At 44.2% G+C, this 21,681-nt stretch overlaps 1 protein-coding gene across 1 annotated transcript; it reads left to right on the top strand.

Annotated features, from left to right (window-relative positions):
• Positions 1 to 2,351: 2,351 nt before the first annotated feature.
• On the top strand, positions 2,352 to 3,686 carry INHBB (inhibin, beta B; the record flags this gene model as incomplete). The annotated part of the gene is made up of 1 exon (XM_010148833.1): positions 2,352 to 3,686. A coding segment is annotated over one exon (776 nt), but the record flags the coding sequence as incomplete, so codon positions are not given.
• Positions 3,687 to 21,681: the final 17,995 nt, after the last annotated feature.

Below are 21,681 nucleotides of genomic sequence, written 5' to 3'. Positions count from 1 at the left end.
CCTGTCCTCCTGCCTGCCCTCCTGCCTGTCCTCCTGCCTGCCCAGGCACCTGGCTGCAGGCTCACCCGCAAGCCCTCCGCCTCAGCTGCTCTCTCCACTGCCCCGCACCATCTCGCCCTGGTCCTGCCAGCACCTTCCCGTCCTCTCTGCCTGCATCCCTGTGTCCGGGCTCGTGCCCTGCAACTCCCCTCGCTGTGTCTCTCCATCCCTCCGTGCCCCCCGGCTTCCCTCCGGTGGCCCTTCCAGCTGCACGGTGGCTTGCCTCCGTCCCTCCTCTGCCTGTCCCACTCCATCTCTTGCATCCCTTGCCTCATCTGCCTGCCCTGCACATTCAGCTGGTTCACTGCATGCATCTGTCTCTTGCGACTTGCATTCGCCCTTTCCGCTCGTTTCCCGTTTATTTAGCTGTCGGTCGCAGTGTTGGCCTTGTCTGTTTGTCCACTGCGTGCAGCCTCCTCCCTGCTGTCTCTTCTCTGTCCATCGTTTCGTTTACTAACTGTGCCATCCATCCCCACGGTACCAGCCATCTCAGTCCTGTCCAGCCATCGCAGTTGTGTGTCACTGAATCCCTTCAGTGTAGCTCTCCAGCAGTTTATCCGGGCAACCGCTGTGCTTGTGAACTTTGCACATCTGGCCATAACTCTCCCCTGTCTATCTGCCCATCTCTCCTTGCCATCATCACTCTATCGCTCGGTTCATTTTTCTCTCTCTCTATCTTCCTGTGGCATCTATATATCATTTGTCCACAAAATAAATCTCTTTCTATCCTGTATACTGCCCACTCATCTTCTTTATCTACCCTCCCACTTACCAAAGGCATATACATTTACAGTATCTATGGGATCTGTTGCATTATACATATGCTTGTTACATTCACATACAGAACTGATGGGCACACGCAATCTCACACAACACCAGTGATGTGGATCGGTGCAGCAACACCGTACTGTTCTTTTTCTGTCACTGTCACCACAGTTCGTAAGGAAGTTGTCTATTTGCTAACATGCAAAAGGCTTTCTTAGGGTACATTTTGGGGTTTATTATTTTTTAAGTGGCTGTTGTGGAGAGATCTGGGGTGGGCTTGTACTTCCATTTAGTATTCAATCAATCGCTGGCTTTTGTAACACTTCCAAAATCGACTTGATGTAAAACGTAGGCAAACAGTGAAAATTTTTGTCCCTGAAATTTTACAAGGTACCGACTGGGCCCTGGAGGCACATTTGAAAAGGCATCTAGGGTAACAAATGAAGACACCGACTATGCAAAAAATCCCATTCAGAGATTGAGAAAAATAATAAAGGTTCTTAGGAAAAGCGAAGGAAGAAAAAAAAATCTACATTTGGCTCTGTACAGAAAGAAGTGAAACAGATAAGGGCAGATGAGAAAATGCCTTTCCAGCAATAATTTTAACTAGCGATTGGGAGGCTTTGAGTCAAGGACCAGAATTACAGTGTCCTCCGTAAAGGCCAGCTCGCACATTTATCACCTACGCCAAATTCAGTTAGGACTTACAGTACAAAATTGCAGCAGGGCCACTGGTATTTCTGAAACATTTCATGCAGCAGCCTCTTTCGTTTACAAATAAGGGGTTATGTCAGACATTTGGTGACATTTGGTTTTCCGTGAGAATTTTGCTCCCTTGAGTCTGGTGTTATTGAAAAGCGTATTGAGAACAGTCAGTAACAGCGTTACAGCGTGAGCAACCGCTTCGTTGCCTCGCCTTGTATGGGAGCTTATCGTTTCGGGGTGAAAAGGCAGGGATCAAAACGAATAATAACAGCAGGTCTTCTACCCGAATAGGTGAGCGTTAGCTTGATCTGTTGGACAAGCAGGCACATTGCTGAAATATTTTCCTCTCTGTCTCATGAATCGTCTCTGTTAAACTGCGACAAGAATATGTGAAAATCGAAACAAAATCCCTGGCTTGGCACTGGCGTTTCAGTGGTTATTGAAAGGGCTCTCCCTGTGAGAATCAGCGGGTAGCTGAAAGTTAAACCTATTCTTAAACTGACGAGATAGCAGAGTCCGTGTGCCGGTCTTTTCAAGGTGCTGCTGTAGCGTCTTTAAAGCTGGCTGGCTGGAAATACCCAGTTCTGGAGAACTCTTACTGGTGTCTGTGGATCTGACACATCTGACTACATCCTGATGATGAATGTTGCCGTGGGAAGTCCCTTCTCAAAGCATTTCGGTTACAAATTGGGGATAGCTGATTCAGTGTGTGCCTTCTGGCCGGCACAGCCTCGCTGCTCTCTCGATCCGCTGCGCTCTAGCATTGTCTCTGAATCCAGAATGGCACACAAGCTAATGTTTCCTTTTTGACTTAATCTTGCTGATCTCTCCTTATCTTGCAGACGATCTGGCCTCATCTAGAGTCCGCCTCTATTTCTTCATCTCGAATGAAGGGAACCAGAACTTGTTTGTCGTTCAAGCCAGCCTGTGGCTTTACTTGAAGCTGCTTCCATATGTCTTAGAGAAAGGCAGCAGGCGAAAAGTAAGAGTCAAAGTCTATTTCCAAGACCCGGACACTAGCAACAAGTGGAATGTGGTTGAAAAGAAAGTTGATCTCAAAAGAAGTGGTTGGCACACTTTTCCCATGACAGAGGCGATCCAGGCTCTGTTTGAGAGAGGAGAAAGGAGACTGAACTTGGATGTTCAATGTGAGGGCTGTGAAGAGTATTCAGTGCTGCCAATTTATGTGGACCCCGGGGAGGAATCCCACCGGCCTTTTTTAGTGGTGCAAGCCCGCCTCGCCGATAACAAACACAGGATCCGGAAAAGAGGCCTGGAGTGCGATGGCAGGACCAATCTATGTTGCAGGCAACAGTTTTACATTGACTTTAGACTCATTGGGTGGAATGACTGGATCATAGCACCATCAGGTTACTATGGGAATTACTGTGAAGGGAGCTGCCCGGCCTACTTGGCTGGCGTCCCGGGGTCGGCTTCCTCCTTTCACACCGCTGTCGTGAATCAGTACCGAATGCGGGGGCTGAACCCGGGCACCGTGAACTCCTGTTGCATTCCAACCAAACTTAGCACAATGTCAATGCTGTACTTTGATGATGAATACAACATTGTGAAAAGGGACGTTCCCAATATGATTGTGGAAGAATGTGGTTGTGCTTGATTTAAGGTGTGTTTTTTTGGGGGGGGGAGAGAGAGAGAGAGAGAGGGCGAGAGAAAGAGAGAAACATTCCCGTACGAGATGGTGTTGGAGGGAGTTTCACTGTGTATCCAGGCATCAGTGTTGGAAAGTCACTGTGGAAAAGTTTGACTAAAAAAAAAAAAAAAAAGAAAAAAAATCATTTCACTTTGGTGTCAGGACAGTGGCAGTTTGTGGATCTTGGACACTTATATATTCTACCACTTATAAGTTAATGCTATGAGATATCTTAAAGACACACACACACACACGAAACGTGGGCACGCACACAAACACGCGAACATACACACACACACACACACACACACACGAGGCAGCTCGGAAAAGGGACATGAGCACAGAAAGTCAGTGACCAGTGACGACGGACCTAAATGCCTGCCAGTACGAGTGAACGGCTGAGCAGCTGTTTCCCCGCCTGCCGGCGAAGCCAGACCGAAATGAGCTCCCTTTGCTCAGGCAAAAGCACAGACTGCGAGAACACGACGTATTCTTGCACGCAGGTGTCGAAATGACCAAACTTAGAAAATAAAAAAAAAAAAAGAAAAAAAAAGTTGACTGTCACCTCTTAAGTCTAACGGGAAGCTGCAGGACACCTGCCTTGGGAGGTGATCACTTCCTCTTAATTTAAATTTCTCTAAATGTAAACATCACAGATAGCCGCATCTTCCTACAGCACTTCCAGTAAGGAATCGCGTGGTACCATCAGAGAGGAAAGGAGACAGACATGTGAGCAACTGCTGTATTTCTAACATCTGACCGTTGCTAAGTCACAAGCTGGGCTGGCGTCATCTGATGCTTTAACTGCCCACTAGCAACCCGTGGATGGCTATACCCTCCGTGTCTTGGCAAAGGGGATCCGATACCGTATCTGGACTGTGTTGACCGTTGGCACCTCTCACTGTTCAGAGAATGAAAAGTTAAAGTTTCAATCTGTGTTCTTCAACGGGGGACCTGGTGAGGACACGTCACGTGGGGGGATGAGCAAACAAGCAATCGCTACCACGGCTAAAGCAATGAACCCTAAAGAGGAGTGACATTAACAGAGTGGAGACGTTCTGAAAAACACGGTGCGTTTAATGACGGGCGAGGGACATTTTAACAAGCCTTGGAAAGGAGGAGAGAGGAGAGTGCTTTCAATTTCCTTACCAGGAGGTGTCAAGGATGGCCATAAAGATCAGAAAATAATGATACAGCATAGCACTTGCAAACTGCTTGAATGCACGTATAATAGCACTTGCAAATTTCAATGCCTTGAAAAGTGGTACTTGATAGTGCACTTATCTTTGCTCACTATCTAGGTAAACAGGTGCCGCATGAGCTATGCAATTTAAAGTGTTGACCCATACTAGACAAAACTGGACTTATGATATGACTTTTTTATATTTTTTTATACTTGAAATTAAATCTTTTGCTTCTTTTTTAAAGCGAATGATTGCTTTTAATGTTTGCACTGATTTAGTTGCATGATTAGTCAAAAAACTGCCATTTGAAAAAAATGTTATTTTTATAGCAGCAAAAAATGAATACAGTTAAATGTATTATACATAAATTTTGGAACCAAAGAGGCCAACATATTAGTTATAATTTTTATGAGATGGCAAAGCCATCATATATCATGTAGTCATACTGAGCAATCCCTCACGAGGCCTACCAATTGTTTCAGGGTACAAAATGGATTCTGTTTGTTCTATTCAGTGTCTTTTCTATACCATACGCACATGGAACGTAGAGTGAAAAAAAAAAAGACTATTGTAGAATACATTACAATATGTGCATCCTTTAAATCCAATTTTTATGTTTATTTAATAAAGTTCCTTTTAGGTTCTGTTCCATAATAATTTAAACCAAACAATTTTCACTTAGATTTGCTGTTGAAGTATTTTACATTTGTGTACAGTTTAAATAAATAAAAAAAGAAAACTGGATGTGCTTTTCTTTTTTTCTTTCTTTTTTTTTTTTTTCTCTCAGTGCATAACATCTGGAGAAACTTGCTTACTTTCGGGACTGAATGCGGCTGCAGACGGTGAACTGTCACGTTAGACCGTAGTCATATTAGTCATTGTAGAAAGCCTCGTCTGAGAGCTCAGCTGCGATCCTAAAAACGTTACACTCTGGTTTTACTGCCATCTATACATGTAAGCATCTGCTCCTTTCTATCTGCATCAGTGCAGGGTCTCTGGGCGAAGGAACGGCGCTGTTCCGCATACCTGCAGCTCATTTACAGCAAGTTCCTGGTTCGCCCGCTGTGTAAGAATGTAACTTCTTGCCTAGGTCACTCCCCGATCGGTTGCGAGAAGAAAAAAAATAATATGGAAAGCACTTCCAGGAAAAAGAGGTCAATACTAACTTTAATTAGCTTTTTTTTTTCCTTAAAATTATCTGGCATGCAGGAGAGGGTTGGGCTTTTTTTTTTTTCTTTTTTTTTAGTAAAATACATCCCTTTCAGTAATAAAACCCCCAAAATGTTGACAAATATTCATAGAAATTCTCATCAGCTGTGCATATATCCAGATATCGATTTCATTGATCTTCGCAGATGAACCCTTCCTCCCCAAGACCTGCGCCAATGCCGGCTGAAGCGGACAGAAGGACCTCTGTTGACTTAGCAAACGTTAGATCTGACCCTGAGACCTGGAAAGTGTTGGAGAAGCAAGTTCATGCACCTAATGCCGGGTTCTAGTTACAAAGAGTGAGAGAGTGTAGCTCTGCCCACCCCTCCCCAAAGCCAGCGGCTGGGGCTACGCGGCTTTGTTTCGGGAGACCTCTAGGAGCAATTCGCTGTGGCTGTGTCAACAACCTGCTGCGCAGAACTTTATCCCCCAGACCAAATCTTCTGAATATTTCATAGCATTCTCACCGCCTCGAACTGCACGTTTATTGTCTGAGTCACCACTCGCTGCTCCTCCTCCATCTCTTGGCTGCTTTCTCCCCATCTTTGCTCCTTGGGTCAACCCTGTTACTGGTGAGTTCAATAAATTCCCCTTGAAAGCAGTGGCAAATGCACGTCCCTTCAGTCTGAAGGCACATTTGACCTAATATGACATTAATAAGACTGGGCTGAACTTTTAAAAATGAGATATATTAAGAAATCTCACCCATTAGGATGCAAGGCCCTGGAGGCTGGGTCCGGTTAGGTTTCATTCTTAATTGAAAGTGGTTGGTTTCTGGGGTTGAAGCCAAGCACTGCAGCGGACACCGGGACTCCTGTGCTCTCCCAGCAGGAGAGCAAGGTGTCCCATTGGACCTGCAGTCCTGGGGAGCAGGGAGCTGCTGGCAGTCAGGGTGCCATGAGCTTGGGCTGGCCAGGAGCAGGAGCAGGTTGTGCCTTGCATCCCACTGAAAACCCACCAGCAAGCCCTGGACCCTGAACTCTTTCACAGAGGCAGGCAAAGAACATCCCTTTTCTTGGTAAAAAGCTTTGACAGCTTTCTTCCCCTACCTTCCTTGCTCCCCCACCTTCAGCTGTGTCCCTGACGTTCACGCGGCAGGAAGAAACACAAAGAGCACAAACAAATACGGTGTGAGGAGCATCATCTGGGAGTGGGAAGAGCTGGATCATAGTCCAGGTTCCCAAGTCCTTTTATTTTGTGTGAAACAGTCTCTGGAAATCGATCTGAAGAGAACTGGCATTGAGTTCCCTGCTGTGTGGAGGCATGCACTGCTCCGGGTGTGCTGCAGCGAGCAAGGTATTCCCGAGTCCTGGTGCTGACAGCAACCTGTCACACAGATTGCTAGGGCTAAAAGGTCTTTCATTTCAGAGGGACCAATCTGAGGCAGTTTGGGCTCGATATTTCAGGGATGCGACAGGGCTACTGCTCGTGCCAGCCTTTTGCTGGGGGCTGCAGGAACACCAATTTTTTGCAGCTTCCACCTCTTGCATGTTTGAAGTCAGGCAAAACAAACAGTGAGATGTCCAAACTTGATGGCTGATTTTGAAAACTTTGGGGTTTATTTTCCCATCTGTCATTCCCATCCTTATAAAACTCAGCATCTGGTTTCATTGCCTTACGCTGTTAAGTGCTGTATCTGCAAAACCATCTGGGTCAGGTCCGTACCTCCTGAGGTGACTAGGTGTCTCCCTTGTCTCTGGTAGGCTTTGAGTTTGGACCTGTAAATGCTAAATCACTGTATTCTGTCATGTGGTGGAATCAACCTCTGCAGCTGGAAAATCTTTGTCGCACAGGCAAAACCCCCATCCCTGTGCCTGGACCTCCCACTGGCGTTAATGAGGACGGTGTGAACGGGGTGACTGTCACGATGTGGTGCAACAGAGCGCTTGGTGCATTAGCTCTGCATACATCACGCATTTCCACACATAAGAGACACCTGCTCCAAAATTACCAGCTCTCACCTTCTTTGCTTTGCTACTTGTGAGCGATGAAGTCAGCAGCTGAAATTAATTGCTGCACTCCCCCTGCCATGGGAGAAGAGGGAACCCCCTCACTGAATGAATCCTTAAGAATAATTTTTGTTTGGAGTGGTCTCTACTCTGAGGGGTTGAAGACCATTTTGCAAAATGGATCAGAAATACAAATGTTTGTCTAAGAGGAGAGTCTGTTTCTGTTAATACTGGTGTCAGCCTGCAGTAGCTCCCGTGAAGTCTGCAGATGTAATTCAGGCTAGCAGCAATATAACTAAAGACACACCTGAATCTGGTTTTCTTGAAATCCTGATTGGGCCCAGCTCATTCTCAGTATTACGGGCTTATTTCTTCTTTTGTGTGTGGGTTTTTTTTTCTTTTTTCTTTTTTTTTCTTTTTTCTCCCCTTTTTTTTTTTTCCTTTAGGATCAGAAGCTAAAAGATTCAGCAAAACCCACAGATGCTGGCTGCATGGCAAATCAGAACAGGAGGAGAAGACACCCAACCTGGTCATGAACAGAGGGAGAATCTTCCTGCCTATGCTGGAATTTGGCCAGGAATTAGCAATATCCGTTGGTATAAAATACCCTAGTAGCTTTTATTTGCTTGCCCAGTCTGTACCCTTGAACCAAAACCTGGCTTGCTCAAAATGGTAGGGGCTAATTTTATTTGGGTATCTTCATTGATTTCAGGGGAATTGTTTCTGATTTGTACTAGAATAAGTGGGAGCAGATTTAGGTTCTTTAATGTTCTTCCAGTTTAGCTCTTGGAATAACTTATATTTCATTATTATGTGTTTATGTAATTAGTGCAATTATATCAAATTATATAATTGGTACAATTACTTGGACTCATGTAACCACTGCATATAGCATTCCATGCTGTAAAATCTTTTACTTGGAAAAAAAAAAGTCAATATTACATGGGAATCTTAATTTGTTTTTAAATTCCAGTATCAAATTTAGGGCCTGACCACATGCAAGGAACTTCTGGTTCACATCAGTGGAACCTCTCTGAGCAGGCAGCTTGCAGCCTTCATCACAGATACTGGGTTTTTAATCTGATTTGGCCAATTCTATTCAACAGAGGCCCTCCTTGAATGTGTGCAGCTCTAACCAGTCTTCCCTGTACAAACTAGAGGTGTCAGGTTTTTACACAGACACCATATAACCTGAGAGATCTCTGAAGCCATTGGAGACCTGAGTTATGCATACAGCTTTCTTATACTTGATCAGATTTACCATTCTCACAATCTGTTGTTGGGAATTTTAAGCCGATGCATTCATTAAGTTCATAGGCTCCCTCTTTTTGGTCCTTGAAACTGTTTTATTCCCCTGTTATAATTTGCTTTCAGGATACACTGTTGTGAAAGGAAATAAAGGGGGCAGTGTAGGAGTCCATCATGGGCAAAGTCCAAATGAACATATCCAGAAAACCAGGGCAAGAAGAAAACCCAAGAAGTGTATTGAATTCCCTAGGTCAGACATGACCATCTAGGAAAACCCAGGCTGAGAGGTGTGGCTGCTGAGCACCTGATGGCCCTCACCTAATGAGAAGGTCAACCCTCCCAGGTGCTGAGCATTTCCAGCTCTTGCCTAGCCCAAATGCGGTCATTGAACCCAGCTGCAGGATGCAGAGACCCCCAGGTGGGGCACATCTCTACTTAACGAACTACAGCTCCGCAGAGCTTAAAGCACAGCAGGGAGAGCCAAGCCTGGTTGCTGCCTCCTCCTCCCTTTGGACCTGCTTTTGGAGAGGGTCCATCTCCGGCACGTTCTCCTGCTAGGCTGGCCTTTGAAATCAGGCTGGGAGAGGCAGCTGCAGCCCTAAAATGGCTGTGCTGTAGTAGGCTGCAGCTAGCACTGCCTCACTGCCTTCCTCCAGCTGGTAAGTGCGCTCGGTGTCTGTTATTTTTATCTTGAGCTTTTGCTTTGTTTTTGAGGATAATTGCACGTTATTGCTGCAATATGTTATAATAAGTGCTATGAAGATGACTATTGTATCTAAGGGGAAAGAAGATGTGGCTGGGGAGCAAACTTAAACCTATGTGTCAGCAAAACAAACACGCCGTGTTTGGGCTGTGTCAGTCGAGTGGTACCAAAGTGGCATTTCAGTCTTGCCCAAGCGGAGGCTGCAGGGCTGATCTCGTCCCTCTTTGCTGTGTCGGATGGAGTGGCTTGCGCCCATTCCTGCAGAGGAGTCTGTCTCGAACTGTGGAAGAGCTGCAGTGGCTGCGCTTTCCTGCAGACAGAACTTGGCTCCTCGCTGGGGTGATGGGGGAGCTGGTTCGGGGCAGCGCAGGAGGAGTGAGGTAGGAGAGGTGGGTGCTGAAGCAACATCCATTTGAGGATGAAGGGTTATAAATGCTACCAGGTCTGGTTTCTGTGAGCCGGAGCAGACTGAGGTCTTAGACTTTTAGACCCATTTGTCCCATCTCCTATTCACTGCATCTTCAGGTAATGATTCACTAACCCTGTGTATTCACCAGGTTTGGTCTCTCATGGCTTGTAACTGGGTCAGGTTTTGGAGCTGGCCCATAGCTGAGGGACTCCAGCTTAAAAAAAACTAACTCAGGACCTGGTAAATTAAGGCCTTGGGCTGTCATGAAAGGAAACAAACAACTCTTATCTGTCTTAATGAGAGTCGTATATGTGTATTTTGTATCCAATTGTATGAATTATCTTTAGCAGTGATACTTTGTGAGACCATGTAATTTATAAGGTGGTTATCTGTGACTCATAACTATTTATTTATGTCTTTTATGCATTGTGTATGTTTGGCTTGATTGGGGTGTATGGGTGAGCATACATTTTATGTGTAAACACACACAGACGAGAAATGCATGGCTTTCTCTAAGCACATCAACTGCTGCCATGTTAATGCTTCTTTAATAAAATGCATTTTGGGGAATTCTGGTGGTAGATTGGAGAGAATACACTGTAGTTACCTACTGTTTTGAGTCAATTTCTTGACTTTTGGGTACCTCATCCTAAGTATGTTTTCTTACATTAAGTACGTGGTACGTAGGTGCCTGTGTGATGGCTGAAGAGAAGGCAGCCTGTTCTCAGAGGTGGCTGTGGTCCAGCCAGCTCCACATCCAAGAGAGCACAGCAAATTGCTTTTGCTCAACCCGCGTTTTGAAATTGTTCAGAAGCTGTTTTGGTCTTTAACACAGTTCAGAGCAATCCTGAGGCTGCCTTGAGGACAGCTGCTGGGGGTCCCCAGTACTGCTGCAAAAGCTGGGGAGGAGCCAGAATATCGTAGTGCCTTGGTCATGCGTCCTGCACTGGGCCATGTTTCCTAAACTGGGAACGGCTGGGCAGCCCTTGGGCAGAGTGCAGCCCACCTAAGTCTTTGAGTGTTTCTTATTAGCTAGCTGATAGGCAGAGCAACTTAGGATTTAAGCAGCCTCTGTTGATATTAACTGTACACCACAGTGGTCAAATCACTACATTAACAGTGCATGACAACGAATCTAGCCCTATATTTCATTTTACGAGTGAGTTGCCTTTACACTGTTCTCATTTTCTTGCCTCCCACCTCCTGACAATTGTGGACATATGAAGCTCAGACAACATTGCTTCCAGACCATATCTCCTTGAACTGAATTACTGCATCAAGGAGGGAAAGTAAAGTTGTGTTTAAGTTCTACCCCAAATGAAAGCTTTTTCTACTCTGTGCTACAAATAGACTTTTAATTATGGGAAGTGTATCCTGTAAGTGCACGCCGGGATTTGATTCCATGCTTTGTCGAGCTTGTGAATGCGCTAGCTCTTAAAGGAATCTTTTTCTTCAGCGTCACTGGTTGCAGTCCACAGTTACTGGGTAAAACAAAAAAAGGAACAGCAAGCCAGTCCACATTCTGATGGCCACCAGTTTTCAGTCTCTGGCAGACTTCCTTGTGATGTTGAACGTTACAACTGTTCAGATGTGTTCTGTGACTTGCTGGGCTTGAAAACCTGTTGGTGTTAATGGAAGGCTAGATTCAGCTATTCACACCTGTGGAAAGCAGATCCAAAATCCTACAAATTGGAATTCCCCAGTCAATTACAGTCATAAACAGGCTGCAAGACTGTGCAGAGCAAAGCCGTGGTACTTCTGTTGCAATATCAGAGCCTAGCTGAAGATGCTGCAACTCCATGAGCTTCTATTCAGTTGCACCCCCTTGCACCAGGTGTGAATTTATCCTGTTGGCCTGTAGGCAAAACCCCTTGCTTTAGATCAGTCAGCAGTTGGGCTCCTGGTTTTGTGTTCTGTGTGTCTCTAGCTGGTGATAGCAGCTATTGTTCTTTTCTGCAATATGTTCGTGGCATCAGGCATTCTGACTCGTGTCATAATACCATTGTGAGCCGTTTGTTTAATAATACAGCATCCGTATCGTGTCACTCTAGCAAGGTTCTTATTCTTTCTATTATTAACTTCTGTTTTGAAGGGTTTATACTTGTAATTTAGCTTTCCAAATTCTCACCAGGCCTAAGCCGATGTAAGAGGAAAAGGTTCGTAAACCCATCTGAAAGAATCTGACAAATAATTTATTGGCCATGCCTGATCAGAAAACTGAGAAGTGTATTTGTTTGAGGCTTTTTTTGTTTAGCAATAAATGGTAATACAGGCTTCATCAACACCTAGAAAGGAAATCTCTGGTGTTACTTTTTTTTTTTCACTCCTGCAGGGCTAGTTGGATTTAAATGTTAATGTTATATTTTAATTTGACAAAACAGGATGCTCAAAAAAGGTAACTTGCCTTTTTCTTGTCAACCAATCTAGTAATTTGTTAGGGTTGTTTTTATCTTATCCAGGGATGTATCTACCTCCTACCTAGAGATATTTGAAGCCATTTGTGCATTCCTGGTACTGTGCAAAAATATGGACAACCTCATTGGGTCTTCCTTTCTGTCTGTTGGCAGGATCCAGGAAAGGTTTGGACAGCAGATTTTCTATCAAAGCTGCTGGAGTAGGAACCCTTAGCCTACAAATGGTTTGGGGTCAGGGAACATCTGAAAAGTTCTTTGTTGCTGTTGTGGTAGTGCTGTTGTGGTTTTTTTTCTGTCTGATCAGTTTAGCTTCTGGCAATGTTGTTATACAGTGACAACCCAGAGGTGTCTTTCTGGAACATAAATGTAGGTCTCCTCTATTCTACCAGGATGTCTTCAGTGACCCATCATTGGGGCTCTGAGTAAATCTTGCCATAATTGATAGAAACAGCTTTAAAAGAAAGGCAAAACACATCATGAAGGAAAGAAAGAGCTGATAAAGCTTCTAGCATCAAGAGTGTGCATGTTGAAACACTCTCTAATTATATATTTATCCAATCCAGTTAATACTACAGAGCTTGCAAAAAAAAAGCCCCATAATTAGGGGTTATGAAAATGTCTACATAGCAATAATATGGCACCTAAATATAGCATCTTTCCTCCTGAAGCACTTTACATCATTTGAGAACCATGGACTCAATTCACAGCTGGCATTCACAGGTGCAACCTTATTGATTTCAGTGGAATAGTGCCATTTTTACCAGGGATGAATTTTGTCATAAATGGAAGTTTTCTCTCTCCTACAGGCTTGTAGGGCTGCCCATCACAATAGTATCTGCATATCTTTTACATCAAGTTAGCTGGCAATAACAAAACCTTTAACAGGCTTCACGGAGTCTCTGTTGCATCTGCCTTCTCATGCTGCAGAAATCTTTGCTCATGCTAAACTTATTTGTACTGTGTATTTTGGGGACAGGGAGAGATAAACAGCTGATGGTAGCAAAGATGTACGATGCTCTTGAGGTGAGTAAAGATGTCTTTGGCTATGGGTTTTGTGTAGCCTTTCTGCTGGAAGCTGATTTCACAGTTGTAGTATGTTGACTTGAGAGTGTGAGGGCTCTGGGACTCGTGCTGCTGAGAGCACACCTGGAAGCCCAGTCACATGTTGCTGAATGTAGCTGGATCCAAATTATGTATTGGTCATGGTATCACTGGTGGGGTGAAGTGGTAGTGCTGCAGATAATTTTATAACTGAATTTAAGACTGCTTCATAAAACTTAAAAAGATGTAAGTAGGCTTTGTCCAAATTGGAATTTGTGAAGCCATCAGGTCTAAGGCTCAATGTCAGACACGGTACCACTAGACTCCTCTGTGTTGGAATAGGCCCTGGAGGTTTTGGTCTGCTTATCTGCTGGTTCACAGGCTTCCTATAAAACTAGGGACAAGCCCTTTGGCTACTTTGTACTGCCTCTAACATTAGAAAGAGAGTTTCCTGAGTGTGAGGTGAAAAGGTTATATTAGGAGCTCAGAAGAAAAGGAAAAGGGGGTGGTTTTGTGCTTCAGCCATATTTGCCACTACATTGAATAGCTCAAGCAGTTCTGGACTGCTCATCTTAGACATAGTAGAACTTGGAATAGATGAGAGAAAGATAAAAATGTTGACCTGAATGGTTTCCATATGAAGAACAATAAATTAGGCCAAAACTCCTTGTTCTGGAGAAGAGAAAATGTTGCTGGAGTGAATTCTGCAAGGCTGTGGCAGCAGATGGGAGATGAGCAGGGATTGTTCTGTATCGGTGCATCAGTTTAGGTCATTAAATGATCAAGAAGCCAGGCTCAAAGCAAACAGAAGGAGATGGTCTCTGTGCAACTGGTAGTGGACACAAGGAATTTGCCACCAAAGGTAGCTGTGGTGGCTAAAAGCTTATTAGGGTTCAAAGGATGACTGGACAAGTTTGTGTAAAGAAATGCATGGAGGATTACTAAGTAGCTAGAAACGACATCTGGCTTAGGAAATACCTTGATCTGAAAATAGCTGGAGGCTAGCAGAAATGTGAGGGAAATAGCATAAGTGGTTGCCTTGCTTCTACTGTTTTCTGGCTGTCTGATCTCTGGGCTAGATGGACTGGTATGGTGATTGTTCTGCTTGTACTCGATGTGGCAACTCTGCTGTGCAGGTTTTTGCAGCAGGTGGACACGAGTCATTGGTCCCGAGGTGGTGTGTGCTCCCATTCGCCTCCAGCCTTGACTGGGCAACTTGGCTTCGTGTTGCCTGTGAAGGTCTGGGTTCAGACCTCCACTGAACTGCATCTGGATGTTTTGTGCTGGAATACCAGCTTAATATGAATGTAGGGGAGAGGCTGTGAAAATCAGTTTCCTGTAATAACTGATTTTCCTTCGAGGCCTCTTCTCTGAAGCTTTACAAGACAGACCCTGCATAGTTTCAGAGCTCTGAAAGGATCTAGGAACTGTAAAGTCTTATTGTGAAAGAGAATAAATTATATTGAGCAACTCCTACACACACATATACAGGAGAAAAAATTTCACCTCCTCCCATAATATCAGATTGTTGATATTCCCTACATAGAACTGTAGGGAATAAACAAATGCATTCATTAACATTTACCCAGTAAGGTGAACTGAGGACAGAATATCAGACCAGATATCCAGGCTTATCTCTGAATTTCCTGGGTTTTATGGGTTTAAGTCTGACTCTGAACAGGTCTTAAGGGCATTTTCTTGGTGGATTAGAAGGGTCTGTGTTTGGACAGTCCCATCTATAGTACCTATGGGATTGTACAAAGCCCACGTTTTACTATTTGTATCTGTTTTAAAATCCTGCTATTCATTTTCCTCAGTCAAACAGCTTTCAAACTAGAATTAAGAGTTGGGTACATAGCATGAGGAGAGTACACATCTGGAAAGAGGTTGAAAGACTCAACCAACATTTTGCAGACAATGTTGGAAAACAAACAAAACCCCCTCTGCAAATGTGGTCCGCAGATGGGTCTTTATATTCTCTTCCCCTTTATTTTAATGGGGGAAATTTGTCTTTAACAGGCATTCAGCACAATAGCTGCGGGAAAATGACTCAATGGGAGTCATTTTCTAGGATATCTTTCTGTCTGGGTCAGAGCACAACTACTTCTGTGCCAAGAAACTTTGTTCCTCATGGGGTGGTTGCAGTGTTGCAAATGCCGTCACCTTCACCTGTGTCTTCTGCTGAAACAACTTCAGGTTTTCTAGGGGAAGCGATTGCTGGTACAGAGCTCTCCTGCGGGCTTGCCCAATTTACCAGAGAAATTGTTGCGTGGCTCGGGCGGCCAATCCCAGCTCCAAAGATGGTGTGCTTGTTGCAAGCTTGTGCCAAGCCATCTGTAAGATTTGTCAGATAAATGTGACTAGCAAAGTGGCACTCGTGAGCAGATGAAGGGAAATTCCCTAGGGGATTCTTTATTCACTCGTCATTAGCAGGAGAGGCAGTGGGAAAACTGATTGTTTAGCTGTTGAAAACACTGGTGAAAATTTGTTACCAAGTTATCTTTAAGGGTGGGGGGATGTCGAACATGTCTTGAGCAGCCCAGACTCTGAGCTGGAGGCAGAGTATCGTGTTCTGCGTGTGGGGCTTACCTTGGTGAAGAAGGATATCGGAGTTCCTCAGTTTTGTATTTCACCTCGAAACCACCTCCCCTCCCTGGGGAAGCCCCATTCAACGTGAGCTGGGCCATGGAGAAGCCTGAAGGTTCATTGCTTCTCTTCACCTGTGTGTGTCCCTGATCTTGAATGGAAAATAAAATCTGCCCCTGCTGTGAGAAAGTACTGTTTGCTCATTAAATGAAACCTGCTCGTGGGCTCTTCGGTGGCAGCTTTGCGGCGAGGACTAAATCTTGCTTGCTCTAGTCATGAGGCTAACTTGTATGTGATGACTCATGGAGCAAACTTACTGAGCTCTGCTGCTGTGTGTGTGTGTTTTTTTTTTTTGTGAGCTAAAGTGAGCCCACAGCCCATGCTGCTTGAGAAACAGGTCACCAGTCTCACGTCTTCTCCATAGAACTCCTTTGGTGCAACCCACTTTGCCTTCACAATGGGAGATTTTAGTGTTAGAAATGAATAAGCTCCCAGGACTGCCTTCCACATGCAAGATGCTTTAGGCAAAGCACTTGTGGGTTTTTTTTGTGTGTTTTTTTTTTTGTTTGGTTTTTTTTTTTTTTTGTTTTGTTTTTTTGTGGTGGGTTGGACAGGGGTTTATGGCATCTCTATATGCTGAGAAGGGCATGTGTGGGTACCTGCAGGCACAGACTATCCTGCTCCTGTTGCTATCAGACCTATTATTCAAATTCCACTTACACTTAGGTTTAGACTGGAGGTTGGAAATGAATGGAAACGTCATCCTCTTGAAAGCTGTGACATTCTAGCTGAACTGGTTGGGATCTTCTCCCTGGGAGGATTGGGTGAGGGGACTAAACTGGTGTTTGGGGAATGAGAGAGAATGGCTTGCCATATTCCCGGTTCACCAAACTCTACCATGGGCTGGAGAGCAGTACAGGTCTTGTGTCCAGGGAGGTTGACTTAGTGGAGAGCTCATGAAGGTGACATAGGGAGAGAGGTTTTCCCCTCCTGAATCTCATAAAACCATTCAACTAAAGACTTGCTGGTGTAGGGTACTGGGAAAGATTCAGATATTATCTCCAACCACTTCCTCACATAAATCACGATGAAAACCAAACCAACCAATCAAAAAAAAAAAAAATCCCAACAAAATAAAAACCCACCCCACTGTCCCATAGAAAGGGTCCCAAACCTACATTCAGCAGCTTGAGTATGTGGGCAGGTATTTCCAAAGCTGAACCCTCTGTAGTTCCACTAAGCTTGAGGGAGACATGAAGCAATATCTAACTTCAGATTGTAGTATGTGAAATGTAAGATTATCAGTCAATCTTTATCAGTGAACAGCTTGTTTGCCAGATACAGCAGGTTTTGTCAGTGAAAAGGTATTTGTGAATTTGGGTTGAATGGACTGGATAGCTAGAAAAATGAGGATATTCCAACAACAGCTCCAGACCTTGCTTCAGCTTTCATGTATACAGATGAACTTCTGTTGACTCCAATACAATGTTTCTTGCTTGCATGAGATTGGTCTCTTTTTATACAGGAAAAAGTCACATCATGAGATCTTTGATGTTTTAATGTGTCCTGGCATATCGATGGATACATCCAGTGAAGAAGAACAATCTGGGACACTTTGTCTGCGTTTGTGCTTTGCTGGAGATTTGCTATGTAACCTCGAGCAAATCTATTAATCTCCCAGTACCTCAATTCCCCAAATGCAAAATGGAGATAATAAAACATAACTCCCTTAGCAGGGTAAACACATTAAAAAATGCACTTAAAAGCAGTTGGGTACTAGATTAATGGAGACCTATATCTTGTGGGGAAGATTTGTTGTATTATAAATAATACGTCTTCACAATTATTCCATTTAGTCTGCCTTGAAGCCTTCAAAGACATACCACGCAAATGTTTACTGGCAGCGTGTTTCCCCCCTTTTATTGGCCAACAACATGTTTAGACCAGACTTTGCTGTGGCAAAGTGTTTCAGCACATTGCACATGGCAAATGGCTCTTTTACAGTAAAAGTAGATTATTTTTTTCAGCGAATACCCCAAATAATGCTGTACTCAGCAAAAGCCTGTGCACCTGGAGTAGCTGTCTCTGAGCAGATTTTCCTTGCACAATGTTTGGTATGCTTCTGCCTAGAGCTTTCGACTAAAATGAAGAACGAAGGAGATCTGGTGGGTACCAAGGACAAACTTTTTAAGGATGAGTTATCTTCACAGGCCACCTGAAAGGACTTGGGTATTTCTCAAGTCAGCTAAGCGATGCCGGTGCCAAGATGTCCTGGACAAAAAAAACTAGTGTTGGAGAGGGTGGTTGAATTACCTAGGGTGCGACGTGGCGGTCCAGGTGACTCCCTACAACATCAGTGTACAGGAGCTATTCAAGCCATCAGACCACCCAGTGTTTCAGCAGTGTTACTTAGCTTTCCTGGACCCTGTAATTACTCTTGTCACGTTACTGAGGATAACATAGAAATATTGCAAGCATTTGCCTTGAACTTGAAGTGCTGAGGCTTATGTAAGGGGGAGCTAAAGAGTTCCACAGATTAAAAGGAAGGGTGTGATTCTTGTCTCACTTGTGCTGGTTTTGCCCCTGCTGGAGTAATTCCTCTTTAATGTTGATGTAGCGGGTTCAGAAGCAGGCCTGTGTGTGTTCATGAAATGTCTTTGCCTGCCTAAAACTGGTGTATATGAGGGTATTTTTGAGGAAACTAGCAGCCTGGAATTCATTTCAGTTCAGATTAGAATTTTCCCTGTACAGTGAAACGCCAGCATGATGTGCAGTTTCTGTGATCAGGGCATCAAATAGAGAATTTGCGTTTAGAGCAAATTGTGTTTGCTCAGTACTTTTCCCATGGGGATGTCCCTCAAGAACTGAGGATGGCAGAGGTGCACTGTCACACCCCCTGCTGCAGGCTGATGGAGATGGGGAGCTAGATTTACTAGTGTGTGAGACCTTTTGTGCTCCAAAGATAATCCCTGATCTGTTTTTGCTGCATGGCTTGGGAAGTCACACATCCAGCTAAGGAGGCTTGGGTACAAGAAAGGTTTGCTTTTATCTGCTGCCCAGGAACTATTCAAGTGAGGGTTTTCTTGATGTCTGCTTCTTTGACTGTGATGTAGTGCTTTTCGTGTGAAAGGCATCATGGAAGAACAGCAGTAGCACAAAAATATAAAAAAGCCTAAGAAGAATACCCTGAGATGACGATTAGCTGGGAGGAGAGGTAGGCTTGCACACAGGACTTCCATGTCAAGCATTAGCACCTGACAGTCCTCCTGATCTGATGCTAACAGAAACCACAGCAATGTTTATTTTAGTCTCTGGCAAACATCTATGCATTGGGTAAGAATGAAAAGTTGATCTCATGCTTGGGAGGAGTTTGGGAAGAGCGAGTACGTGCTACTCGGCCGTACTCCAGGCAGTGCTGGCCAGTCATTCCGGTAGGTGATGCTGGGAATGGTGGGAGTGCTCCTGGTCTCTTGCAGCCTGCAGGTGCTGCAGTGAGCGCAACTCTGAGCCCCTCTGCGACCTCATCTGGGGTCTGCATGGGTTGTGCTTGAAGAACCTGTAAGAGGGCTGAGGCTTGGCTGTCTCTGACCCCTGGATAACGATGCTGTTGCTGAGAAGGTAGCATTAACTTGTGGGTACCCATGTGCACTGCTGGGATGGCACTTCTGGTTATAGCTTATTAATGTTTATTCCAAAGCAAAGCAGCCTAATAATTGTTCTTTAATAACATAAATATTCATCTTTCCTTTATTTCCACAGTCCATTTGGGAGAGGCCCATGAAGACAGATTAGGTAGGAGTAGATACTTCAACCCTGGAAAACTATCTCCCTGTAGTGGTTATCTGGAGGTCAAAGTTTTTGTATTGCATGACTACTACTGTTGCTGCGATTTGTCCTTATTAAAAGTATTTCTTTCCTCTGTATACTGGGTGTTGTACCACATTGTGGTGCCTACAGCATACAGGTTAACAAAAATCTCTTTTACGGAAAATACTACAAATTAGTCTAGATAATTCTTTGATCATGATGTGCCTGTACTTTCTATTGTGGTTCAGATTAACCCTGTTGGTGGCATCTCATGCTTTCTACAGTTGAATCACTTACAAATATGTGTTGGCTTAAACTGTTTGGGGCATGAAATCACATAATGCAGGGTCGTTTATTCTTCTATCTTGTGATCATCTGTTACCTAGACTAGCAGACCACAGAGAAAAAAGTGGTAGTACCAACCTACTATGTGTCACTGTGTATGTATAGCACCTAGCACAGTTGGGAGTATATATTATTGACACTGCTATGGTGTGAAGGGACCTTATTGCTCTAGGCACTACACAGGCAGACAACAAAATATGGTGCCTTCCCAGAGAGCTTAGGAACAAAATGTAGTGATCAGTTGATCTTTGCAGCAGAATCCTGTAGGGGACCAGTGGATCAAAGCTGCAAGTACAAAATGATGACATACAACAATGGCACATTTATCCTACTGACAATATAGAGGGGTCCATGTTAGACTTGCGCAGAGGTTTGGGGAAGGCTGTATTTTAGATTATTTGGGAAGAGTCTGCAAGTACTACCTAGTGTGAGTAAAGGGACGCAGTATGATTAAGGTCTAGCTAAACGATTGTGGATGATACAGGACGGATGGATTCTAAAATGGCTGGTAAGAGAGATCGCAAGAATCACTTCAGAGAAAGATAAAAAGGGTATTTCTACCTGTGCTGAGCTTCCTTACCCTTAAAGACAAATCAGCCAGAGGCTGAGACTTCTGCTTGGTGTAGCAGAGAGGCTGCTTGGGAAGTTACCCTGCTAGACCTGAGTGTACATGTTGCGGCATCATCCCACAGCAAGAAGGTGAGGCAGTGAAGGTCAGGCAGTCCTCCTTATTAGAAACTGGAATTAGGGAGAGGCAGAGTAGAAAGAGAAGGATAAGAGGTTGCAGTGGAAGTGACTAAAGAGGAAGGGAGGTTGAAGGAATGTCAAACTCCCAGAAAAGGTCTGAGATTGTAGGAAGTAAGATTTGTTTACCCTGGAGGACCAAACAAACAACCTGGCCCTAAACAAAATGGCAAAGAGAGCAATTATGGAGACAAAAATATAAAAAATTCCCATCAAAAAGTTGTGGGCAGGCTGTCTTTGGAGAACATAAAATCATAGAATGGTTTGGGTTGGAAGGGACCTTAAAGACCATCCAGTTCCAACCCCCCTGCCATGGGCAGGGACACCTTCCACTAGACCAGGTTGCTCAAAGCCTCATCCAGCCTGGCCTTGAACACTTCCAGGGATGGGGCATCCACAACATCTCATGACCAATACATAAGGAAAAGAGGACAATGGGAGTGTGTCCAGGGCAAAGAGACTGAGTTAAAGCAGAAAACATCTTGTGACTGCATCAGAATAAATATTTGGTGTTTTGCTTTCTTTTCCTCTCACAGTTTTTGTATACAGCTTTTGTAGTGACTCTTTTGGAAGACCCTGAGAAACACCAGTAACTTCAGTGGGTAAGCAAACAGTTCAGCATGTTTGAGGTCTTTAACTATTTGTTTCATGGAAGAATTTAGTTGCAAAAGCTCAGCCTGCATTTCTCATTTTAGCATGAATACGTGAATTTCTTCATGTGACCAGGACAGAGCTTAACATTTAAAGAGGCAGGGAAAGGAGGGACTGGAGACTAAAAATTCAGGTTAAATAGATTCAATATGAATCAAATGGATTCAGATGTGAAATCTGCAAATGCAATCTACTGCAGTGTAAATCGGGTTTATTTTGAGTTCCGAGGTT

This window comes from Eurypyga helias, unplaced genomic scaffold (assembly GCF_000690775.1).
Source record: "Eurypyga helias isolate BGI_N326 unplaced genomic scaffold, ASM69077v1 scaffold5863, whole genome shotgun sequence".
Classification (NCBI taxonomy): Eukaryota; Metazoa; Chordata; class Aves; order Eurypygiformes; family Eurypygidae; genus Eurypyga; species Eurypyga helias.
The sequence above is the reverse complement of the archived record's forward strand: the minus strand, read 5'-3'. Positions and strand labels throughout refer to the sequence as shown.